Here is a 22,607-nt window from a genome sequence, read left to right on the forward strand (position 1 = left end):
TCAGAAGCTGCTAATTCTTCTTCAAATTATCTTGTATTAATTTTGCATATATTTTACATACTTATTTGTATATATTTACATGCATATGGAATCATCTTTCTTTTTAGAATGTAAGCTTCTTGAGGGCGAGAACTGTTTCATTATCCCCAGAGCTTAGCATAGCACCTGGCACATTGCAAATACTTATTAAATGCTTACTAATTAATTGATAATCATGGATAAAACAGAGAAGGGATTATGGAAGAAAGAGGCATCTGAGTTTAGAATTGAAAATTTCAGTAGGCAGAGATGTGCATGGGGATGCATGTGGGGTAGGTAAGAATCTGTTCCTTCTATTGAAAATGATATATACGAATGCAGAGAGGTAGGACACATTCAAGCAATCTGGAAGAGTATAAATAGAAACAATAGGTTTTCCCCTTAATGCTAAGCACAGAGAGTGACTTGATAGATGTGTTTACTTCCCTGGTTCCCTCTTGCAGTGGATGGGTCAATAGAGAGGACTGACTGACATCCATGATACCACTTATGGTGGTCTTTCCCTACTTCCTTTCCTGTAATTAAACAGATGTGTTCCATTCAGTGAGACTCTAAACTAAAGCATCTGGAATCTCACCAAGTTTATCTTCTCACTTTAAGATTTTGTTTGGAAGTTCAAGATCACATAGTTCACAATGACCACTCAAGGGTTTCCTGGATATAATAAATAAAAACGGCAATTGCATACAGCAGTACATGTGTTCCCTCACCTATTCAGAACCTTGGAAAGCCCCTCAACCCCATCTCATAGCCCCTAAAACTGAGGCATGGGGAAATGGTCAAGCTATTTGCCTGAGTAAGTAAAAGTTCTGTGCTTACCTCCCCATTTCGCCTCCAACTTACAAGACCTATTTCCTAGAATTGGGAAATTCTCCATTACATTTCCAAATGTGGTACACACCCAGGTCTGATACCTAACAATAAACATCTATACTGTACTTAGAGGTGATTTTTTTATGCCCAACGTCAGCCAGACCATCTTGCATGGTTTTCTTGTCTGTTGCCATCGCAACAAAGGCAAGCAAGCTGTGTTTAAAGATAATTTACAGCCCGATGCAGCAGCTGGAGGAGGAGTTGTAATAGTTTGTATTTTAAGAAGTCCATGTGATACTGTAAATACTTGGCTTATTTATTACTTGATAACCCAAACTAAGTAACTGGCAAAACATTTGGTTATTTCCTTTGGTACAAATCCAACTTACCCTCCCCACTTCCACAAGGTTGGTCACCATGATTATGCTGGCTGTGTTTTCATGCCACACCATTCTCCAGAAATCATATATTGTTTCTTGCATTGGGCCTAAAAGAAAACAAGAAAGAAAAGTTACTTAAAAATAAACTTCTGATACTGAGGTCTTCCTTTCTGGGGGCTTAAAAAGAGATCTAAGAGATCTATAAATATCTATCTCTCTATCTATATCTACATACAGATATCTGTCATTAGGATAAATAAACAGTATTAAAAAATTTCTAAGCAGTAATTCACAACCTTTTCAAGTATGAAGAAGATGCACTTTATGTCATCAAAAATGTTCAAGAATTCTTATTTGTTAAGTAATTGCACTATTAGTCATCCAAGGACTGAAAAAAATACATGACAACAGAAAAGCTACTATGAATTCAAGGCATGCTTTCAAATAGGTTTATATTTTATTAATCATAATACCTATACACATTTGAAAACGAGTGATTCAGTCTGGTTACATTGTGCCTCTTCCCACCAGAGGAGGAGGAAGAATATTATATCAACAAAAACTAGCAATTATGTATGACTTAGGTTTGTAAAGTGTATTACATATAACATCTTATTTAATCTACAAAACCCAGTGATGTAGCAGCTATGATTATATCCCCATTTTAAAGATTTGGTCCTGCCTGGTTTCAACTCCAGGAAATAAGATGCACCTCCTAGGTTGAGCTCATCACTTCTTTGTCTACCTGCTTTATTTTATGTGTGAAGAAAGTGAAGCACAAAGAGGTTATTTGCAAGATTTTTTAAAAAAAGAGATGGTATGAAATCAATATATGTCTCTTTGATAATTAAAGTGTTTTCTGATGCTGTTCAGGCAGCTAGGTGGCACGGTGCATAGAGTACTGGCCCTGTAGTCAAGAGGACCCTAAGCTTATCACTTCTAAACTCACTATCATGCTTTTTACTCAAGCTTTGATTGCCTCTGCTTCCTTCAGCTTCCTTTTCCCTCTTGTTTGGAGGGCTGGCAGGTGGAGTACCAAACTCCTTTCCATACTCCTCTTATGTCACTCCATCTTGCACCTGCTTCTCTGCCTGGTTTCAACTCCACAGAACTAAATCCCTCCCGGTTTCCTGACCCTCCTTCCTCCACCCCTTTTTTGCTACCTTTTTTGTGTTGTCTTTCTTTTTTGATTGTAAGCTCTTCAAGGGAAGGGTTTATCTTTCTTTTTATTAATGCTAGCTTAGCATAGTGCCTGGCACTCAGTTAATGTATATTGGATTGGATTTATTAGACTGGACCCTAATTGCATCCCTGGTATCTTAGAAGCAGCCTACAAAATTCTGGGCAGGGCTGGTTGTGTGTCCCACGGCCCTTGATGAGTCATGTCTCAGAGCCAGAAACAATATCAAAACCTTGTGTGGCAAAGTCAGTCAGCTGAATGTACCTTGAAATCCAGGATTAGGCTGGTGGAACTACAGGCATAATGCATGTATGTTAATGTATATATGCATACTATGTGCTAGATACTATACATATATGTATGTAGGTTATGTATTATAATAGATATACACACTATAAATGTGCATGTATGTATGTATATAGTATGCTTGCTTATCTACATATTTCATGATATATTCCTGAACTCTTTGGAATAGCTCCATAGCATTAGAATATCTATCCAAAAAGCATTTTTATCTAAAGTATCATCTACAGAAATAGCAAATTTTTCATTCATGGTCAGATTTTCTCATGTCATCAAAACTATCTACTTTTGATTAAAAAAATCCTTCTTAAACTAGTACTATGAAAGAAAGTTATTTCTTCATCATTGAGCTATTTATCTCTCCAATACTCAAGAGTGGAGTTATCTTAAAAAATGGGTGACATTACTCTTTTGGCTAATAATTGCCTGATATTCTAGGGAAATGGTATATAAAATGAAATGTGCCGCTACAGAACAAATGGCCTTTTCTTCTTTTGGAAATTTTTTATTATTCCGTGCTATCTGTCAAATTAGTCTAATTTATAAACTCTACTTTTTGAAGTGAGCAAGAAGTTATAGTTTTGAATTGGACTCCTGAACTTCATTTTAGAAACACAATCACATAAGAGTATGGATTCAGAACTGGAAGGGGCCTTAGGAAATCATTTAGTCTATAGGTTTCAAAAATGTGGCCTGCAATATTCTGAAGGGTGGCCTGAACAAGATTAAAATGTAATTGAGAAATATTTAACAAAATTAAAAAACATAAATAATGTTAATATGTGCTTTTCTTAATCCATATGCATCCATCCACAGGGATTCCTACTTTTGGTTTATTGGCTGACTTTTCTATATGAGAAAACTACAGTCCAGAGAGAGAAGTTTTCCAAGGTCATACAACTAGAGAGTATTAGAGTTAAGATCTGAACAGTTCTAACTTTTGTGCTCTCTCCACTCCACTACATCATTCCACAAAAATACATCTTCTCACATGTATACTATTTGAAAATGATGATAATCTACTATGAAATGAATGATGAATGGGAATATTATAATTTTTATTTTCCAGAGGAATATACACATATATATGTATATATATGTGTGTGTGTGTGCACGCACGTGTGTATATGTATATATGTATGTGTGTGTATATATATATGTATGTATGTGTATGTATACACACACACATATAAATCATCTAAATGTGCAATTGCCATGTTGGGATCAGAAAATTTATTTCCTAATCCAAAGATATATTTATTGAGAAGTTCCTTAACCAGGTACTCTGAAACTGTTCTAACTTTTCATCCATTTAGTTATTTCCCATTGGTTCCTCTTCTGTCTTTTCTTATCCTTATTTCTGTTGCTGGCACCACCATTGTCCCAGTCACTCCAATGGTACTGGGTGCTAACAAAAGGGCTAATCTTATTCACAACCTGACCTTTCCTCTCTTTCTAGTCCTTTAATGAACTGGAGGGTTCCATCTATGCTGCCTTCCTGGCTGTTCTCAATGCTCTCCTCTTCCTTGCCTTTGTACTGGTTACGTCACCTGCTCTGTCCCTTCACCTACAATACTTGGAATCCTTATCTTTCTTTAAAACTCACCTCAAGAATCACTTTCTCCATTAGGCTTTTCTTGGTCACTGGAGAGGTTAATGCTTTCCCCACTAAATCTATCTTCTATCTGATCTATATTTACTTTGAATGTGCCAATATGTTGTCTCGCTCATTTGAATATAAGATCCTTGATGGCAAAGACTGTTTTTTTGTTTGTTTGTTTTTGCCGGGCAATGGGGGTTAAGTGACTTGCCCAGGGTCACACAGCTAGTAAGTGTCAAGTATCTGAGGTCAGATTTGAATTCAGGTACTCCTGAATCCAGGGCTGGTGCTTTATCCACTGTGCCACCTAGCTGCCCTGAAAGGCTGTTTTTTTTTTTTTCCCTTTAGTTTCCATAGTAGCTAGTGAAGTGCTTAGGGCATAATAAGTGCTTGACTGATTCACAGGACTATGTATGCTTTTTTCCCTGTGGATACTGTCTCCTTTATATTTTTTATGAGCTACTTTCCTGATTTACAATCATAAATTTATACCTGAAAGGGCCTGTAGAGGCCCTGTATTTCTTTCTCTCTTTTTTTCTTTCTTTCTTTTGGCTGATGAGGGTTAAGTGACTTGCTCAGGGTTACACAGCTAATAAGTGACTGAGGCTGGATTTGAACTCAGGTCCTCCTGAATCCAGGGCCAGTGCTTTATCCACTGCACCACCTAGTGGCCCCCAGAGTTGGGGGGTGATCTAGAAAGGTTAAGAAATTTGTATAGGGTCACACAGGTATTAAGTGGCAAAGGTGTAAACTGAAATTTGAACCTGGGCCTCTGATTTCAAATCAGTGTTATTTCCACTAAACAAACTCATGGGTTTCAAAACATTTTAGATTTTATTTCTATTCCAAACTTGAACACCAAATAAATTGAGCATTTCTATATATAGAAAACAGAAAAAGAACATGTAACACAAAACTACACATCTTTATTATGTAGATCATGCTTTTCTTATTAAAAATAATTATAAATTATCAACCATACTAATAAACAAACATAAGTAATTAAATATAAATTGAATAGTAAAATAATAAATAAAATACATTTAATAAATAAAAATATAATAAAAGTTGGTAGCTTTCAAAGCTGTCTTACTTGTCTGGTTTTCTATTCTCTTCTTTGCATTTATTTAAAAAGTTGCCTAGTGATTTCTTTTCTTTATTTTTTTGCTACTCTATTGGTTAAAACCATTGCTACACAATTGGTTAAAAAATTAGAGACAAATCAACCCCTTGTAATAAATATACATAATTATACAAAACAAATTTCCATATTGATTTCTAATCCAAAATTATAGTCACTATAAAGCAACACCAGAATCCATTGTTTTATACATTCCTGATTTTCAGAGTGTTCCATTGACCTAATAAGGGGGTGAAAGGTATAGTGATAGGAAATGTATCATAAGCCCAAACATTTGCAAAGCAGCAAAGTTATCCTCTCAGTGTGACATTTGAAATAAAATAGATGTTTTGAGATTTATTCATTGTTTTATTCACTACTCAACATTATGTCCCATGTGGGGGCTCAAAAGATAGTAATGGAGATGAGCATGGTGATAAGTATGGGTTGAAGTATTCTGGAAGAGAGTTGAGTAAGATTTGATGTAAATTCTTCTGTCAATGAAGTAGTACATATTTTTTTGTTTGTTTCAGAGACAGAAAACAAAAAGCTGTTTCAGAAGCTGCACAGGTAAATAATTTCTTCCTTACCTTGAGTTTACCAGTTAAAATTTGGAATAGAATCCCTTCTAGGTCATCATGATAGAATCAATTATTCGCTCTTTTAGAAAGGGGTGGTATCCCTTACTTACTAATAGTCTCATGCCTGCAGGCCCACATACTACTCTAAGCTACTAAGCAAAGCATATCAAGTGATATTTCCAAATACCTTTGATTCAAGTTTTAAGAAAAGTTTTAATTCAATCTGATACAATGAACAATTCAATCCTATCACCCTCTTAAGTGTGTCCCTAGTTTTAGCATTAAATGGGGCAAGCTGATAGTTACCTTCTTACCAGATTACTAGGTCTCAATCTCTTTATCTGAAAAATGAGAGAGATGGACTGGATCTCAATGACCCTTCCAGCTCTAAGTTCTGGAATCATTTCTTTGAGCAACGGGGGAAGTTGAGTGATACATTTTGAATCTATTGACAGGTCTAAGTCAGCAAGCAAGATCTTTGAAGCAAAGAATATGTCTTTCTTCCCTGATTTGGGTAGAAAAAACCTCATCCATAAAATTTCACATAAAAGAAATAATGTTTTAAAAGGTAGGCTAATGCATTTTTCTAAGAACTTGGCCTGTGTCATTTGATGTTTCAGAGTGCATCAATGATTGATTGTTCTCAGCTCTATGACAAGTATTTTTTAAGGTTTTCATTAATAAACAGGGTTTGACTTTGAAACAAAAAGGGCATTTGTCTACAGATGTATTAAAGATTCAGCATTCACAAATAGGCAGCACTTTCTACCTTTCAGTTTCATTGTCTTCTGACCTAACTTCCAAGGAAGATTAAAACAGGAAAATGAGTTAATTTAAATTTAGTTTCTGTCAACTTTCAACTCAAGTACAAGGACTCAGAAGATGTGTCTGCATGGCTGAAATATGAAGGTGAAGCCAAGCTCTAAGCCCACCACATCTAATTTCATCAATTAGAAATACCCATCCCCCCCATACCAATCCCCTATGCCTTTGGGGCTCAGGCTTGCTTAATTCTTTTATCCCTTTTTGTTTTCCTTAGGCTGTGCCTGGTTCAGTTTTCACTATCACTGGAGGAATAATTCTGAATTAATGCCCTCTGATGGAAAGCTGGGTGGGCTTCTCCTCAATCTCGATTGCTAGAGTAAGACGATGATAATTAAAATTGCCTAGAGGTGAGAAGGGAAGATGGAGATTCTTTTGGCTGATTGTTGCAAGTGTGTTTTTCACTTTCTGACAACAGCATGGCTCTATTCATCTATCCACATAACTTTCAAATTTTTTTTCAAATCCTGGGCATTTGGGGGTAGGAAGGAGGGAGGAGAAGTCACCGAACTTCAAGTCTTTTAAAGTAATACTTCTCAACCTTATTTTTTTTTTCTCCTTGACATTTTTCAAATTATTTCCTGACATGTGAATAAATTATTACTCACTGTCACTTTTCTCCTGACAAAATTGAAAAGCACCAGGGGCCAGGGAAGGGGGTAGAATTTATCGTCACTGAGAGCTACACGGTTTGATTTGAGTAGCTCTGGGTAGGGTATGAGAGGCTATAAGTGCTGTTGACAGCCTGTTTACAGATGTTCACACAGTAAGCAAGATGGTTATTCTCAGCAGTTGCCCCCTCTAGGGACTGAACTGCCAGGAGGCAAGGAAAAGCACTAAATCGCCCAGCATCCCTCTCTCCCTATGTCACAGAAGAACAGGCTTAGTTAGCATGGACCTTCTAAAGAGTTTCTCCTTCCCTGGCTTGGGGAAAACAGACAAACAAAGTCGGGGGGGGGGGGTAGGGGGGCGGAACACAAGAAGAATAAAAAAAAAGAAAGGCGGTGAGAACCAAAGTATCTGAAACAATGGAATCTAAAACAGTAAGCCTCAAACTCCACACAAAAACCCAGCCCTCAAGGAGATGAACTATTGTATTTAAGAGGCACAACAGCATTTGTTTTCAGCTGCTTCTGGTAGAGTTAGAGAGGCTATAATTGTTGTCAGCGGAGCCTTTACAGATGTTTGCACAATAGGCAAGAAGGTTATTCTCAGCAGTTGCCCCCCTGTGGGAATCAAGTGTCTGAAAGGGAAGGTTTCTGCATTTCAGTAGCATAAGCCCCAATCGCACACTCCATTTGCCCCATAATGGCTGACACTCCTGGACCTTTTCGGGGAAGGAACTTGGTGGAGGGGTCACTCAGCGCTACCAAGAGTTGCAAAAGGAAAAAGGCAGAAAGCATCATCTCATGCATGCAAAACAGAAAGAAATTCAAGGCTGCAATCTATTGTGTTGGATGCCTCTTCAAGTTTGTGGAAAGTAAAAGGAAACTTTTAAATGATAATTTTAAGCCTGGATTGATGACTTACACACCTCCTTTTTCACATTCTCCTTTGACACAATCGAATTCTGACTCTGAATTCATGCCTGAAGAGTTACTTAGGAGCCAGCATTTTGTAACATTCATATACATGTACGTGGCATTTTAAAAATAAGTTTTTCTCACAACCACTCTTTGAGTCAGGAGGTATAAATATTACTATCCCCATTTTAGAGATGAAGAAACCGAGACCTGGAAGGATAAAGTGACTTGCCCTTGGTGACACTTAGTATACGAAGTGGAATTTGAATTAAAAGTCTTCTAATTTCACCTCATGGACTCCATATGGTATATTCAAATTTACTCATCAGTAAGAGATGCATTAGAAGACAAATTGATTCCCAGTTTCAAAGACATCAAGTGTTTGTCTAGTGTCATATAGAGAGGCAGCATGGTACCATGAGGATTATAGAAAATGGGTATAAACTCCTCCCAAAGCTTCCATTTAGAGAGGGTTCCAGTCCAGCCCTCTCTTCATTTCCCACTTGGCTGCACTCCTTTGGATTGGACTTCATCATGCCCCATGTTAAGTACCTTTCCTCTTTCCTTCCCTCCTCCCTCTCCTACCTTATCGGTTTCCTTTTGTGTTCTGTCTTCCCTATTAGATTGTAAACTACTTGAGAAGGCAGGAAATATCTTTTGTATCTCTAGTGTTTAGCACAGTCTCTGGCACATTGCAGGTGTTTTGAAAATGTTTAATGACTCACTGATATCCTGGTTTTTACCTCTGTCTCAGTTTCCTCATCTATAATACGGGGATAGCAGTATCTACTTCCCAGAGTCGTTGTGAGGATAAAATGTGACCAGCTTTGCAAACCTTTAAATGCTATTATTGTCATCATCATTATTTTTATTGTTAGCTATTGCTTCCTGTGAGACCTTGGAAAAATTACTCTGCCTCTCTGGGCCTCAGTGTCCTCTTCAAAATGAGGAAATTAGATTAATGTGAATGTTATAATCACCAACAAATATGATACACATGAGAAACACCTTGGGAATCCTTTGCAAGCTATGACATTGTTATATCATGTCAAATCATGCAATTTTAAGTACAACTTATAAAACATATCTGTGTTTACTCAATGCTGTTCATATACAATCTAGGAAGAGCAGTTAACAGTCAAGATTCAAAAAATCCTCAAAAAAGCTAGAATGCAGGAAGACCTTAGTTAAAATCCAGCTTCAGACACTAAATGTGGGCATCTGGGCAAGTCACTTAACCTTTGTTTGCCTCAGTGTTTTCACCTGTAAAATGGAGATAATAATAGCACTCAACTCCCAGGGTTTATGTAAGGATCAAATGAAATAATAATTGTAAACCACTTATCATGGTGCCTGGGACAGAGTAAGATCCATATAAATGTTAGTGATTACTACTCCTACTCCTACTTGGACAAAAGGAACTTTTGTTGAAAGAACTAAATCTGTTTAGAAGACTTAAGAAAGTTATACCAGCTGTCTTCATGTATTTGAAAGACTGTCTGATGGAAAAGAGATTAGATTTGTTCAGTTTTGCCCAGAGGGCAGAAATTAAGAGCAATGAGTGTAGGTTTCAAAGAGGCAAACCATCCAAAAAAGATAATGGGATGCCTTGGGAGGTATGTTGGGGGTATGATGGGAGAGGGGGAATCTATGCACTAGAGGTCTTTAAACAGAGTCTGGATGCCCGCTTTTAGGGTGTGGTATAGGAATGTGGGTAGCAGAGAAAGCTAAAGCAACTCCATTTTGTCTGCAGCTTCTCTATCTTGCTTCTGACCCTGTTTGTGTTATAATTCCCTCTCTGTCTGTGACCTTACTTAGTACTGTTAAGGGCTAAAATTTTAGCTAGTCTGTCTAAAATATCTAATGAGTGGTCGCCAATAAATTATAAGCTTTAGCAAGTTAGACTTTTAAGCATTTATTAAGGAGAATAAGAATTTGGTAAAGAGAGAGAGAAAGGCCTAGATTTCTATCTATTAAAAGGAGAGCACATTTCTAGCTCCCTCCTCTGCCAGCGTCCAGAGGAAAGAGAGAGCGAGACTGAGCGCCAGTCTCTTCCTTCCTCCTCCCACTAGCCCGCGTCACTTCCTGAGTCCTGGTCTTGCCCTCAAAGACCTTCCCTTCATGGGCAGAACTCCTCTACAGTAAGTATCCAGCAGGTGGCGTTATTCCAATCGTTACAGTACTAACACAACCAGGACAGCCCTATCTATGAGTGGGGTTATAAGAGATAACCTGAAAAAGAGCCTTTCCTGTTACTGGCCCAGTAACAGGCCTGTCCAATCACAGGATACCACATCCCCTATTTCTACCCTGCAGGTTCCCCCAAACAACAAGCTTGTCCAATCCTAAGGTATCCCATGCCCAATTTACCTCCTGTCAAGACAGGACAAGATGTGAAACTTAAAAGCATAGCTAGGAAATGCTGATAATATTAGAATTTTTAATCAAGAATAGAGGTGTCACACTGATTGGTATATATCCCAAAGACATCCCCCCAAAAGGGAAAAAGGACCAATTTGTACAATAATATTTATAGCAGCTCTTTTTGTGATGACTAAGAATTGGAAATCAAAGGAATGCCCATAAATTGGGGAATGGCTAAACAAACTGTGTGTGGTAAGGAATGGTGATGGTGATGAAATATTATTGTGCTATAAGAAATGACAAGCATGATGATTTTAGAAAAATCTGAAAGACTTACATGAACTGATGCTTAGTGAAGTGAAAAGAACCAGGAGAAGAACATTATGCCAGGTAACGGCAATATTGTTTGATAAAGAACTGTGAATGACTTAGCAGTTCTCAGCAACACAACGATCCAAGACAATCCCAAAAGACTGATGATGAAGCATATTATCCATCTCCAGAGAAAGAACTGATATTGTTTGAATACAGACTGAATCATCCTATTTCTTTCTTTCATTTTTTCTTTTGAGTGTTTTTTTTCTAAAATGACTAATATTCAAATGTTTTACATAATTGCACATGTATAACCTATAACATGTATATCTAATTGCTTACCTTCTGGGGGCGGGAGAGGGAGGAATAGAATTTGGAAATCAAAACTTTAAATAAAAATGTTAAAAATTGTTTTTAAAAAGAAAAGAGGTGTTATATACTTTACTTTGGGACAATTCTTTGGGCTGATAACTTCCAGGTTAGTGTCTAGGTAGCTGCTTGGAGAGCAGTTTTTTGGCCTTCATTCATATGTGATTTCTCCTGTACATGTGGAAACTCCCCCCATTGAATAAATCTTAGGGAGTTTCCTAAGGATCTTGGAGAGGTTGGTCAAGTGCCTTGCATGAGATTCTACAGCCTGTGTGTCACAGATGAGATTTGATTTGAAGTCCAAACCTCTACCCATTAAGGCAAGCTCCTTCTATATTTATTCATAAGAATAAATACAGCATGTCCCAAAGAGTACAAGCTATTAAAGCTTAAAACTGCAGCAAGACTTTTGGGACAGACTATATTTCTAGGAAACTCAAAGGTTTTTAAAATACTTTCCACACAATACCCCAGTGAGGTAGGTATTATAAGGTGTTATTATCACCATTTTTCATGTGAGGCATACTCTAGACTTACTAAAGGGTTAAGGGTGAGGATTGATGCTTTATATGTAAAATGGGAGTAATAAAACCTGTCATAACTATCTCATTTGACTCAATCCCCATTCTTACACTTACAGATAAGAGGCTCCTTGGCATTAATTGATTTGTATATGATCAGACAGCTAGCACCCAGTGTCTTTAATGGGATTCAAACCCAGGTCTCCTGATTGTATTTGCAAATAAATTGTTGCTAAGGAAAAAGGATGCTGCTAGAAGCAGGACCACTTTCAATATGATTGTCACAAAAATAAAAATGGCCCTAAAATTGCAGATCCAGGATAATGGCTGGGGTTTTCTTGTTGGGGATCCTGCTGGTGATCTGTGGCTGGTCTTCTAGAAGCAATTGTTTAACATTCAGACAATTAGCTATCCCTCTGGTGACTGTGGAACCAGTTTTTGCTGTAAATTCTTATGGAGTTTTTTTACTACCACATTTCTCTAACAGTTATGTCTATAATTTCACATTTTGCAACTTTTCATTTTTACTGTAGTGCAACAAAAAAAGGTAAACACAACACAATGGTTTAAGCTCTAAATCAGCTTCATCTGTCTCAAATAAAATAAGAGTGTCAAACAGAGAACTAGTTGGTTTCTGATTTAATAATCATCAATAGTTAGGTGATAGATGATTTTACTCTTCTTTGTGGAGAATTCTGTTAGATGCACAGTTTAAGTGATGTTGTACCTAAAGTCATATAGTAGTATTTTATCCCAGTGTCCTAGATGTTGTTCAGTCATTTTTTGGTTGTGTCTAACTCTCAGTGACTCCATTTTGGGTTTTCTTGGCAAAGATATTGGAGTAGTTTGGCATTTCCTTCTCCAGTTCATTTTACAGATGGGGAAACTGAGGCAAACAAGGTTAAGTGACTTGAAGATGAGTCTTCTTGATTCCAAGCCCAGTGCTTTAGCCACAATGCCACCTAGCTGCCCATCCTAAACATAACTGCATAATAAACATTGAAGGGGCAGCTATATAGCACAGTGCATGGATGGTCAGGCCTGGTGTCAGAAAGACTCATCTTCTTGAGTTCAAGTCTGGCCTCAGACACTTACTAGCTGTGTGACCCTGGGCAAGTCATTTAACCCTGTGTGACTCAGTTTTCTCATTTGTAAAATGACCTGGAGAAGGAAATGGTCAATTATTCCAGTATCTTTGCCAAGAAAACCCTAAATGGGGTTATGAAGAATCAGACACAACTGAAAAACACTAAAAACCAACAATAAACATTGGACGAAAGTGAATTAAGCCTAGAACTCAGGTCTTCAGAGTTCTAGTCCATGGTTAGTAGGATGGAAGTATTGCTTTAGCCAGAGCATTATATCACCTAGCAGGACAACATGAAAGTCTTGGCTTTGATGTGAATAGAGCATCTTCTTTGATCACAAAGATAGAGCTGGAAGGGGCCTGGGAGTTCCCTAGCTCAGTCTCCTCATATTACAGGAAACTGAGGCCCAGAGAGATTAAGTCGGACACGACTCAACAACGACAAATAACCTAGACCCCTCCCAACTTTTCAGTTTTCTTATATACACTGAGATCCATGAGTCATTTCATCTACTGATTCTGAGCGTCTTCAGTGGCTATTTCTCATCTCTGGATTTCTCTCCCTCATTTCTGTGCCTTGGTTTCCCTGGCTTCTTTTAAATTTCAGCTAAAGGCAGCTGGGTAGCTTGGTGGATACTGGGCTTGGAGTCAGGAGCATTTGAGTTCAAATCCAGCCTCAGACACTTACTTGCTGTGTGGCTCTGGATGAGTTATTTGATCTCTTTTTGCCTCAGTTTTCTCAACTGCAAAATGGGGATAATAATACCACCTACCTCACAGGGTTATTTTAAGACCCTAATGAGATCAATTGTAAAGCATTTAGCACACTGCCTAGTACATGATTATTTCTGGCTAAAATCTTACTTTTTTTTTTTTTTGGGTGGGGAAATCAGGGTTAAGTGACTTGCCCAGGGTCACACAGCTAGTAAGTATCAAGCGTCTGAGGCTGGATTTGAATGCAGGTCCTCTTGAATCCAGGGCCAGTGCTTTATCCACTGTGCCACCTAGCTGCCCCTTAAAGTCCTATCTTCCACAAGAAATCTATCCTTTATGTTCCTTAATTCTGGTGCCTTCCCTCTATTGATAATTTCCAATTTATCCTGTACATTGTCTTCTTTGTATACATTAGTTTGCATGTTCTCTCCCCCATTACACTGTGAATTCCTTGAGAGCAAGGATTATCTTTCGCTTTTCTTAATATATCTCCTGATGCATAGTAGGTATTTTTAAAATTCTTGTTGACTATGAAACTCTACCTGCTCTCTCCAGTTAGTATTTCCTCCTATAGTTTTTCCGGTACTGGATTTATGTTATGTCCATGCTGATTCCTCTCAGTAGAATGGAAGCTCCAAGCATGAAGGCAGGGGCTGTTTTGTTCTTGGGTCTAACTCCAGTGCCCAGCATAGTGCTTTGCATAGAGTAAATGCCTAATAAAGGAACTGAATTGTAGAGGGGCAAGGGTGCTATGTTGAAAAGAAAAGGCATGGTTCCCTTTATAATTTTAGTTTAGGAAGCAACAAAAAGCACAGAATACAATAGTCCATTAAGGGAGGAGGGAGGGGAAACAAGCATTTATTAAGCACATACTATATACCAGGGACTGTATTAAGTGCTTTATAAACATTAACTCATTTCATCCTAAAAAAAAACAGGGGGAGGGGCTATTATTATTTTCATTTTATAGTTATGTATACACATATACATACCACACACATACACATACATATACCATACACATACACATATACCACACACACACATACAAACACATACATATACCACATATACATACACACAAACACATGAATATACCACGTCCATATACCACATACACAATATACATATACCATACAATACACATACATATACCACATGCATATACACACAAACACATACATATACCACACATACATACACATATACACATAAATGCATATACCACATACACATACACATGCATATACATCTGAGGCAGACAGATTACACAGCTAGTTCATTTCTGAGGCAGGATTTAACTCCTTACCTAGTGCTTTACCCATTACACTACCTAGTTTCTAGTCTCCCCTTTAAACTACAGTTCCTTTGTATTTCCGTGAGCATTTTGTATTTTTGACTGCCTAGCAGTGAGTTAGCTTGCCAGGGAAAACAAGCTAAAATATGCAAGGCCAGTAAGTTTTGACTGCTACAGATGAAAGTTTGTGCTCTCAAAGAGAAATCTACTTAAGAAAAATGAGAAGAGGGTGGTTAGGCATCCTCGTCCCAGTGAGCTTCGCCACAAGACTGTAACAGAAATAGCCATTCAGGAGGGTGCCCGGTCCCTCAGGGCAGGCTGGAGAAGAGGAACAGGAACATGGCAGGCAGAATGGGAGGTGGAGGGGAGCAGAGTTGGAGAAAGCCTTCCTGGCTCCACCAGGGAGGAACATGACAGATGTGCACAACACAAGAAGCTGCTGCTGGCTTCTTCACAAAGCATTCATCAGTGTCAGCCTCAGAGGATCCTGTTCACAATGAGAGCCTGAGCACTCACTGTGTTGCTTGCCAAGAGACTGAGGCAAAGAGAGAAGGCAATCATGGAGGCAAAGAGAATGGTGAACTTCTGAGGGAAGGGGTTGGGTGACCCAGAGGATCTGGCTGCCTTCTGTCACAGGGAACTGATGGAAAAAACCCAACCACCATTCTATAATTCAGATGCTTTAGGGGATACTGCCACAGAAATAGAAGCAGTCATTCGTTTTTGCCTTCTTTAATCAAGCTTTCTTCAGTAGTCATGTGGGATGAGTTTTTTTAAGTGAAAGAAAAAAATGAAATGAAACTGATAAATGAATAAAATAGATATAAGCTATTAACCCAGGCAAAACTTAGTACCAACAATCCTCACTTTTCAATGGTAGCACCAGGTATCACAAGAAGAAAAAAATTAGCCTGTTTTCTATGTGGGAGGAGCCTGGGAATGGAAGTGACCTGCCTTGTCCAGGCTTTCCCTATCCTGTCTGTAGACTTGACACATTTTCCCCAACAATGCTTCAAATACATTTTTACTTGGTAGGAAATTTATAAATGAAGTCTAGGGGTTAGGAGGTTCCTCCCTGCTCACACTACCCGCTGGACTTAAGATAGCTTTTTCATAGCTGAGATAAAGAGGATTTCATGAGTGGAAGGATCATAGAGGATTATAGATTTTTGAACTGAAAGAGAACTTGGGGTCATCTAATCCAGAACCCTTGTTTCATTCATGAAGAGACTGGAGGCCATACAGAAGAAGAAGCTTGTCCCAGGTTACATGGGGAGTAATGAGCAAAGAGGGGATCCCAAGTGATGTCCTTAAAGCCCACACTGCTTCCTTCTCAATGGCAACCAACGAACCAAATTTTTTTACTCTAGCAATATCGGTGGTCTGAAAATAGCATATTTTACATTATCCTAAAGCAATTGTGTATCTTTGATATTTTAAAAAAATGCATAAAATAAAATGCATAGGATTCCAAAGGAAACTAATTATATTGAAATTCACTTATCTATCTATTCTCTACCTCTCTCTCTATCCATCCAATTCAAGTTTCACAGGCTGTAAGTGTTCATAGAGGAAATTCTTTTTCACATATATGGTGGTCTCCATGGCCATGTAGGTCCCTCCTAACTCTGAGATTCTGCATGCCTAAGTGGATGACATCAGGAAGAAGAAATGATTATAAATTTGGTCATTTTTGCTACCTGAGAGCAGTTCTGATAACAGATTTGGTAAAGAGGTAGAAATGAATGGTTCAAATAAAGCTTTTGGATTGTCTGTGGTTAACCAAGGGTTGGTTATAAAATGCAGTATTGCTTAGCCCGGCAATCTTCATCACTGGGCCTGGGAAACTGGGCCTTGAATTTTAACTTTGACAAGATTCATTGTTGGATTCAGTCTAAGTCACTGAACCTCTAAAGTTCACCGGATAAAGCCTTTAGTTTGTTCTAAAAGGAAATAGAAGAAATGAATACATATATACATATATATGCATGTACCTATGTGTGTATACATGTGTGTTTAAGTATAAACATAAATATGTATATATGTATGTGTATGTGTATGTGTATATGTGTGTGTCTATATAAATTATTTATAAGCCACTTAAAGTGTAGAGAGGCTTTAGCCAGAATGAAAGCTATAGCCCAGAGTAGACTTTGCCCTTGACATGCTGGGAGAAGAACTAGAAACAAAAGAAAACAAAAACAAAAGGTGTTTACTGAAAAGCCAAGCTCTGAATTTAAAAAAAAATTATTTCCTTAAATCTATCATAAAATAATTTCAAGTGTTCATCTCCATCTGGAGACCAGAATACAGAAAACAAAAGCTTCTTTATATGGTGGGCACAACTTGTACTGCGGCTTTGTCAACTTTTAGCTACAATAATGACTTGCCAAGAAAAGTTAAGTGCACGATTCAAAGCACTGTTATTTATCACTTCAGATGCTTGAAAGAGAATTTTTAGCTGGAGTAAAAAATAACCCATATTTGTGTTCCTGAAAGTCCTTATTAAATGTTCATATAACATGCAGTGTGTGGAAGAAATATAGAATAAAATCCATTTAGGTAACTGTAAACAGACTGCAGTTACTTTAACAGAGTTCAAACTGTCATCTGGTAGTTAAAAGCTTGGTAAAAATTTCCATTATAAACATTCATTTCTAGAATTTGATTATTTTCAAGGAAAGAAGTTTGCTGACTCACTGTCTTCTGGAGAGACCCATAATTTGTACTCTTCCCCCAAAATTGATAAGCAAATTCTTTAGTTTTAATATTTAGAAAAATTATGTTTTCAAATGTCACTTTGAGACTTTACAAAAATGGCTTATATTTGGAAACTAGTTAATTTACAAGGAGTGTGACATAGAACATGTTTATCAGATAAATGCATTATCTTTTAAGGAAATGTTTCCAATTTGAACGCTTTAAGCATCAGACAAGGGATCCGTGCCACTTCAAATAATTTTCAACAAACATTTATTAAGCACCTACTATGTGCAGAAAGAACACTGGTGCATAGGGGGTTGGGTAGAGGAAGGAATACTGTTTAAATAAGGCATAATCTCTGCCCTCTTATAGTTTAATGGAAAGTGACTCAGATCCCACCTCTTAATACTTATGTGACCGTAGACAAGTTAATTAATCTTTCTGCACCTCAGTTTCCTCATATCCAAAATGAGAGAATTAGACTAGCTGGCCACTGAGATCCCTTCTAATTCTACCTCTATGACTCTATGGTCTGTGAATCTATGAAGTACATGACAACCAAGCACATTAGCGAGGGCTGAAGCAAAATGTTATGTGTGATCTGAAGTGAAAAGAAATTGGTAACTAGGAAGAACAGGAGAGGCTTCCTATAGGAGGTAGAGATTGACTTGGACTTTAAAATGTGGTTGTTTAGTTGAGTCTAACTCTTTGAGACCCCATTTAGGGTTTCCTTGGTAGAGATACTGCAGCAGTTTGCCATTTCCTTTTCTAGCTCATTTTATAGATGATGAAATTGAGGCAAACAGTGTTAAGTGACTTGCCCAGGGACACATAGCTAGTGTTTGAGGGCAGATCAGAACTCATGAAGATGAATCTTTCTGACTTCAGGTCTAGTCCTCTATCCACTGTGCCTTCTAACTTCCCAATAGGAGTAGGAATTCAGCAGGTAAAGTTACAAACCTTCCTCTTTCCATCCCTTTGCAACTTCCTTTTATGTGTTATCTTTCCCCATTAGATGGCAAACTCCTTGAGGGAAGAGACTATTTTTCTTTTGGTATATTTGTCCAGGGCATCCACTCAGATTTGCTCCTGAGCATAAAACACTTTATGCTCCAGTTTGAAAACCACTCAGATCAGTCTGAAGTCACAGAGAGCCAAACCGACTTCCCATTGCATCACAGCATGTCCTGAATCCATGGATGGATCTAATACAGACTGGCATGTGTCTTCACAGTATCCTTTAAAAAATATCATTAAATTATAACTAGATAAGTCCCCTATGAGCATGAGCTGTGTTCTTCCTAGAATCTTGAGTATGACTAAATGAAGGTCCAAGGACAAAAGCTCGTCATCTAAGTCATAGTGTACTACTTCAAAATAGAGTTCCTCATTAAATTGCCAGACCCCTGGAGGATATGGTTCAAACTCAATTTGTGGGGGTCACAGGAAAATGCCAGATTCACCTTCTCTTCCCAGGGTGTTCAGAGCAGTGGTTTTGTGAGTATATGGGGTGGAGTCTGGGAGAGGCTGTCCCAGGGATTCAAGTTCCTTTCAGACAATTCATTCCTTTCCACTCAGTGTTAGAGTAGCAACCTTCACTTCGATAATGATGAAAAAGTCTCACTTGGTACTTAACTAATTAATTAACTGTAATAGTAAATGTTGCAAAGAATTAGTGGAATCTCACTATAATGCTGTTGTTAAGGAACAAGATTGATATTCATATTACCAATTAGCAAGACAATAAGACATGAAAAGAATGCTCCATTTGGAATCAAAAGACCTAGGTTCAAATCATTTTGACTCTGATGCTCTCTACCTGTGTGACCTGAGGCAAGTCACTTAACCTTATAGAATATAGACCTAGAACTTCAAACACTTCGAGGGCCCTCTAGTCTAACCATCTCATTTTATAGAAGAAGAAATTGAGGCCCAGGGAAGTTAAGTGACTTGTCACATAAGTAGTAGATATTAGAGGCAGGATTTAAATCCCTGTCCTCTGATTCCAGAGCCAGTCTTCTCTCCACTGTACCATCTGGAAAATGAGGGAGTTGAAATAGATGACCTCTGTAGCTCCTTCTCACTCCACAGCCATGATCTATGGTTTACCTTGCTACAAGGACATAACAATTATAGAGCAATAATAAAACATGCAGATAGCCCATACTAAAAGTATATATTTGATGAGAGAGAGAGACAGACAGAGACAGAGAGAAACAGAGAGATAGAGACAGAGAGACAGAAAGAGAGATAGAGAGAGCGAGAGACAGACAGAGACAGAGAGACAGAAAGAGAGATAGGGAGAGCTATTGACTGTCACTCCATATATGTATATAGTAAACAGGCCTCAGTTGTACTATATTTTATAATGAAATATCTCCTTTATAAATAAATCAATCTCACCAGTTCAACATTACATTGTCTCTGCTCTTGGATTTTTGTCCCTTTATTCTACTGTTATTCATGCCTTGGGAAACCGCAACCTTGAAGTTCTCCTGTCATCCTCCTGCTCACTTGCTATTGGAGAAAATCACACCATAATCCTTAGTTCACCACCAGTTTATCTTATATAATCTCAATGAACCATCTCCGAATCAAGGAAACACTTTTATTTCTCCCTAACTGATTCCCCTTCCCACTCCCCACAAAATGAAGTTGCATTTTTTTTTTTTTTTTGGTATCAAGATGACATGTTACTCTTCCTTGAAAGTCTTTAAGTAGAGGCTAGCTGACTACTTATTGGATACCCTATAGTGAAAACATTTAGTTTATGAGTTAGAATATATGATCCCTTCCAACCCTCACATTCTGTGACTCCTCAAGTATCCGCGCCACTCCCTCTGTCTACTGTCTCAATAGAGAACCTCACCTCATAGTCCACTGACAAAATACAGGCCATTTTCCATGAGATTCCTCTTCTGAGAACCTTCCTCTATATTTCAAAACCTCAGGACACTAGCCTCTAATCCTCCCCTCTTTTACTCCAATCTCTGATAAGAAAGTGGCCCTTTTTGCAAAGACAACCCCTCTACTTTAAAAAAATATATTATTCTAAATTCGACATATACCAAAAATCAAACACGGACATTTCAATAGACAAAGAACAGAAAGGATGAAAAATGAAACTATGAATGTCCACTACATTCACATGTATTCCTTTAAAAATATAAATTCAGTACATTTGTTTCAAAACTTTCTTGACCATCTCTTTCTCTGAACCTCCTTGTATTCTCTTTTGTACATTCCTTTATATACTTCATTGACACTTTTCCTCTTTTTTAAAGCATCATTACTATCCCTTTTCCCCACAAATTTTCTTCCTCCCTCCACAAAATATTCACTCCTTTGTAAGAAATAAGCATAGCTGAGGAAATAAAATTCACACACTAGCCATGTTCATATGTGTGTGTGTGTGTGTGTGTGTGTGTGTCTTGTTTGTTAAGTTGAGTCCACTGCCTCCATCAAAAGGAGAGAAGCATGTTTCACCAGTGCTCTGAAGCTATGGTTAATCATCACAATGATTAGAGTTCTCAAGTCTTTCAAAGTTGGCTTCTTTATAATGGTTGTGATCCTATATCTCTTCTCCCATTTAGAGTCAAATAGGAGCTAAGAAAGAGCTATGTACACTTATCTCTGCTTTCTCTCCTCTCTTCTCAAACACTTGTAATCTGGCTCCCAACCACATCATTCAATTAACCTGAGAGTCTCTAAAGTTACCAATGATCTCTTAATGATCAAATCTGATGCCATTTTATCAATACTCATCCTTCATAACTACTCTGCAGCATTTGGCACTATTGACCACTCTCCTACCTCATTATTTTTGTTTGTTTTGTGTGTGTTTGTGTGTGTGTGTGTGTGTGTGGGGCAATTGGGGTTAAGTGACTTGCCCAGGGTCACACAGCTAGTAAGTGTCAAGTGTCTGAGGCTGGATTTGAACTCAGGTCCTCTTGAATCCAGGGCTGGTCCTCTAACCACTGTGCCACCTAGCTGCCCCCCACTTCAGTTTTTAATGATACTTTTCTCCCTTGGTTCTCCTCTTACCTATCTAAACATTCCTTTTAACTCTTTATACTTCATGTTTTGGTGACCTCACCACTTCTACTTGGGCTGCATTATCATGTCTATACAGATAATTTATATACACACATATGTACATATGTACATATATGCACATATACATACACACATATACATGTGTGTGTGACCTTAAACTCTTTCCTGAGCTCCTGTTCTGCATTGCCAACTGATTATTGGACACTTCTAAGTTGGTGTCTTTTAAGCATCTCAAACTCAACATGTCCCAAATAGAACTCATCATTTTTTTTCTGAACCCGCTCTTATTTCTTTTTTTTTTTTCTTTTCTTTTCTTTTCTTTTTTTTTTTTTGCAGGACATGAGGGTTAAGTGACATGCCCAGAATCACACAGATAGTGTAAAGTGTCTGAGGCTGGATTTGAACTCAGGTCCTCCTGAATTCAGGGCCAGTGCTTTATCCACTGTACCACATAGCTGCCCCTCCCACCCTTATTTCTACAAAGGACACTGCCATCCTTCTAGTCATCCAAGTTCACAACCTCAGAGTCATCCATGACTCCTTATTCTCTTTTACTCCATGTAGCCAACAAGCAGTCAAATATTGCTGTACTTCCACAACATCTCTTTCACTCTTCCTTTTCCACTCCATTCAAAAGGTCAGGTCCTGATCACTTCTCCAGATAACTGAAATAGTTTCCTAATTGTCTTCTCTACCTAAGTTTGTCCCCACTCTAATCCATTTCTCCTCATAGTTGAAAAAAGTGATATTCCCAAAGCACAGGTCTGACAATGTCACTTCCTGACTCAATAAACTGTAGTCAATCACTATTATTACAGGG

General features: G+C 37.9%; 1 protein-coding gene across 10 annotated transcripts in view; it reads right to left on the reverse strand.

Moving 5' to 3' along the window:
* PTPRM (protein tyrosine phosphatase receptor type M) overlaps positions 1 to 22,607 on the reverse strand; it is a 1,039,589-nt gene that overhangs the window by 76,845 nt on the left and 940,137 nt on the right. For all 10 annotated transcript variants that reach the window (XM_043975661.1, XM_043975656.1, XM_043975655.1 and 7 more), the window contains one exon: positions 1,242 to 1,339. In XM_043975661.1, the coding sequence (XP_043831596.1) occupies positions 1,242 to 1,339 (98 nt within the window). The remainder of the gene's footprint in view (positions 1 to 1,241; positions 1,340 to 22,607) is intronic.

The sequence above is a fragment of the Dromiciops gliroides genome, chromosome 1, assembly GCF_019393635.1.
Source record: "Dromiciops gliroides isolate mDroGli1 chromosome 1, mDroGli1.pri, whole genome shotgun sequence".
In the NCBI taxonomy this organism is placed as follows: domain Eukaryota; kingdom Metazoa; phylum Chordata; class Mammalia; order Microbiotheria; family Microbiotheriidae; genus Dromiciops; species Dromiciops gliroides.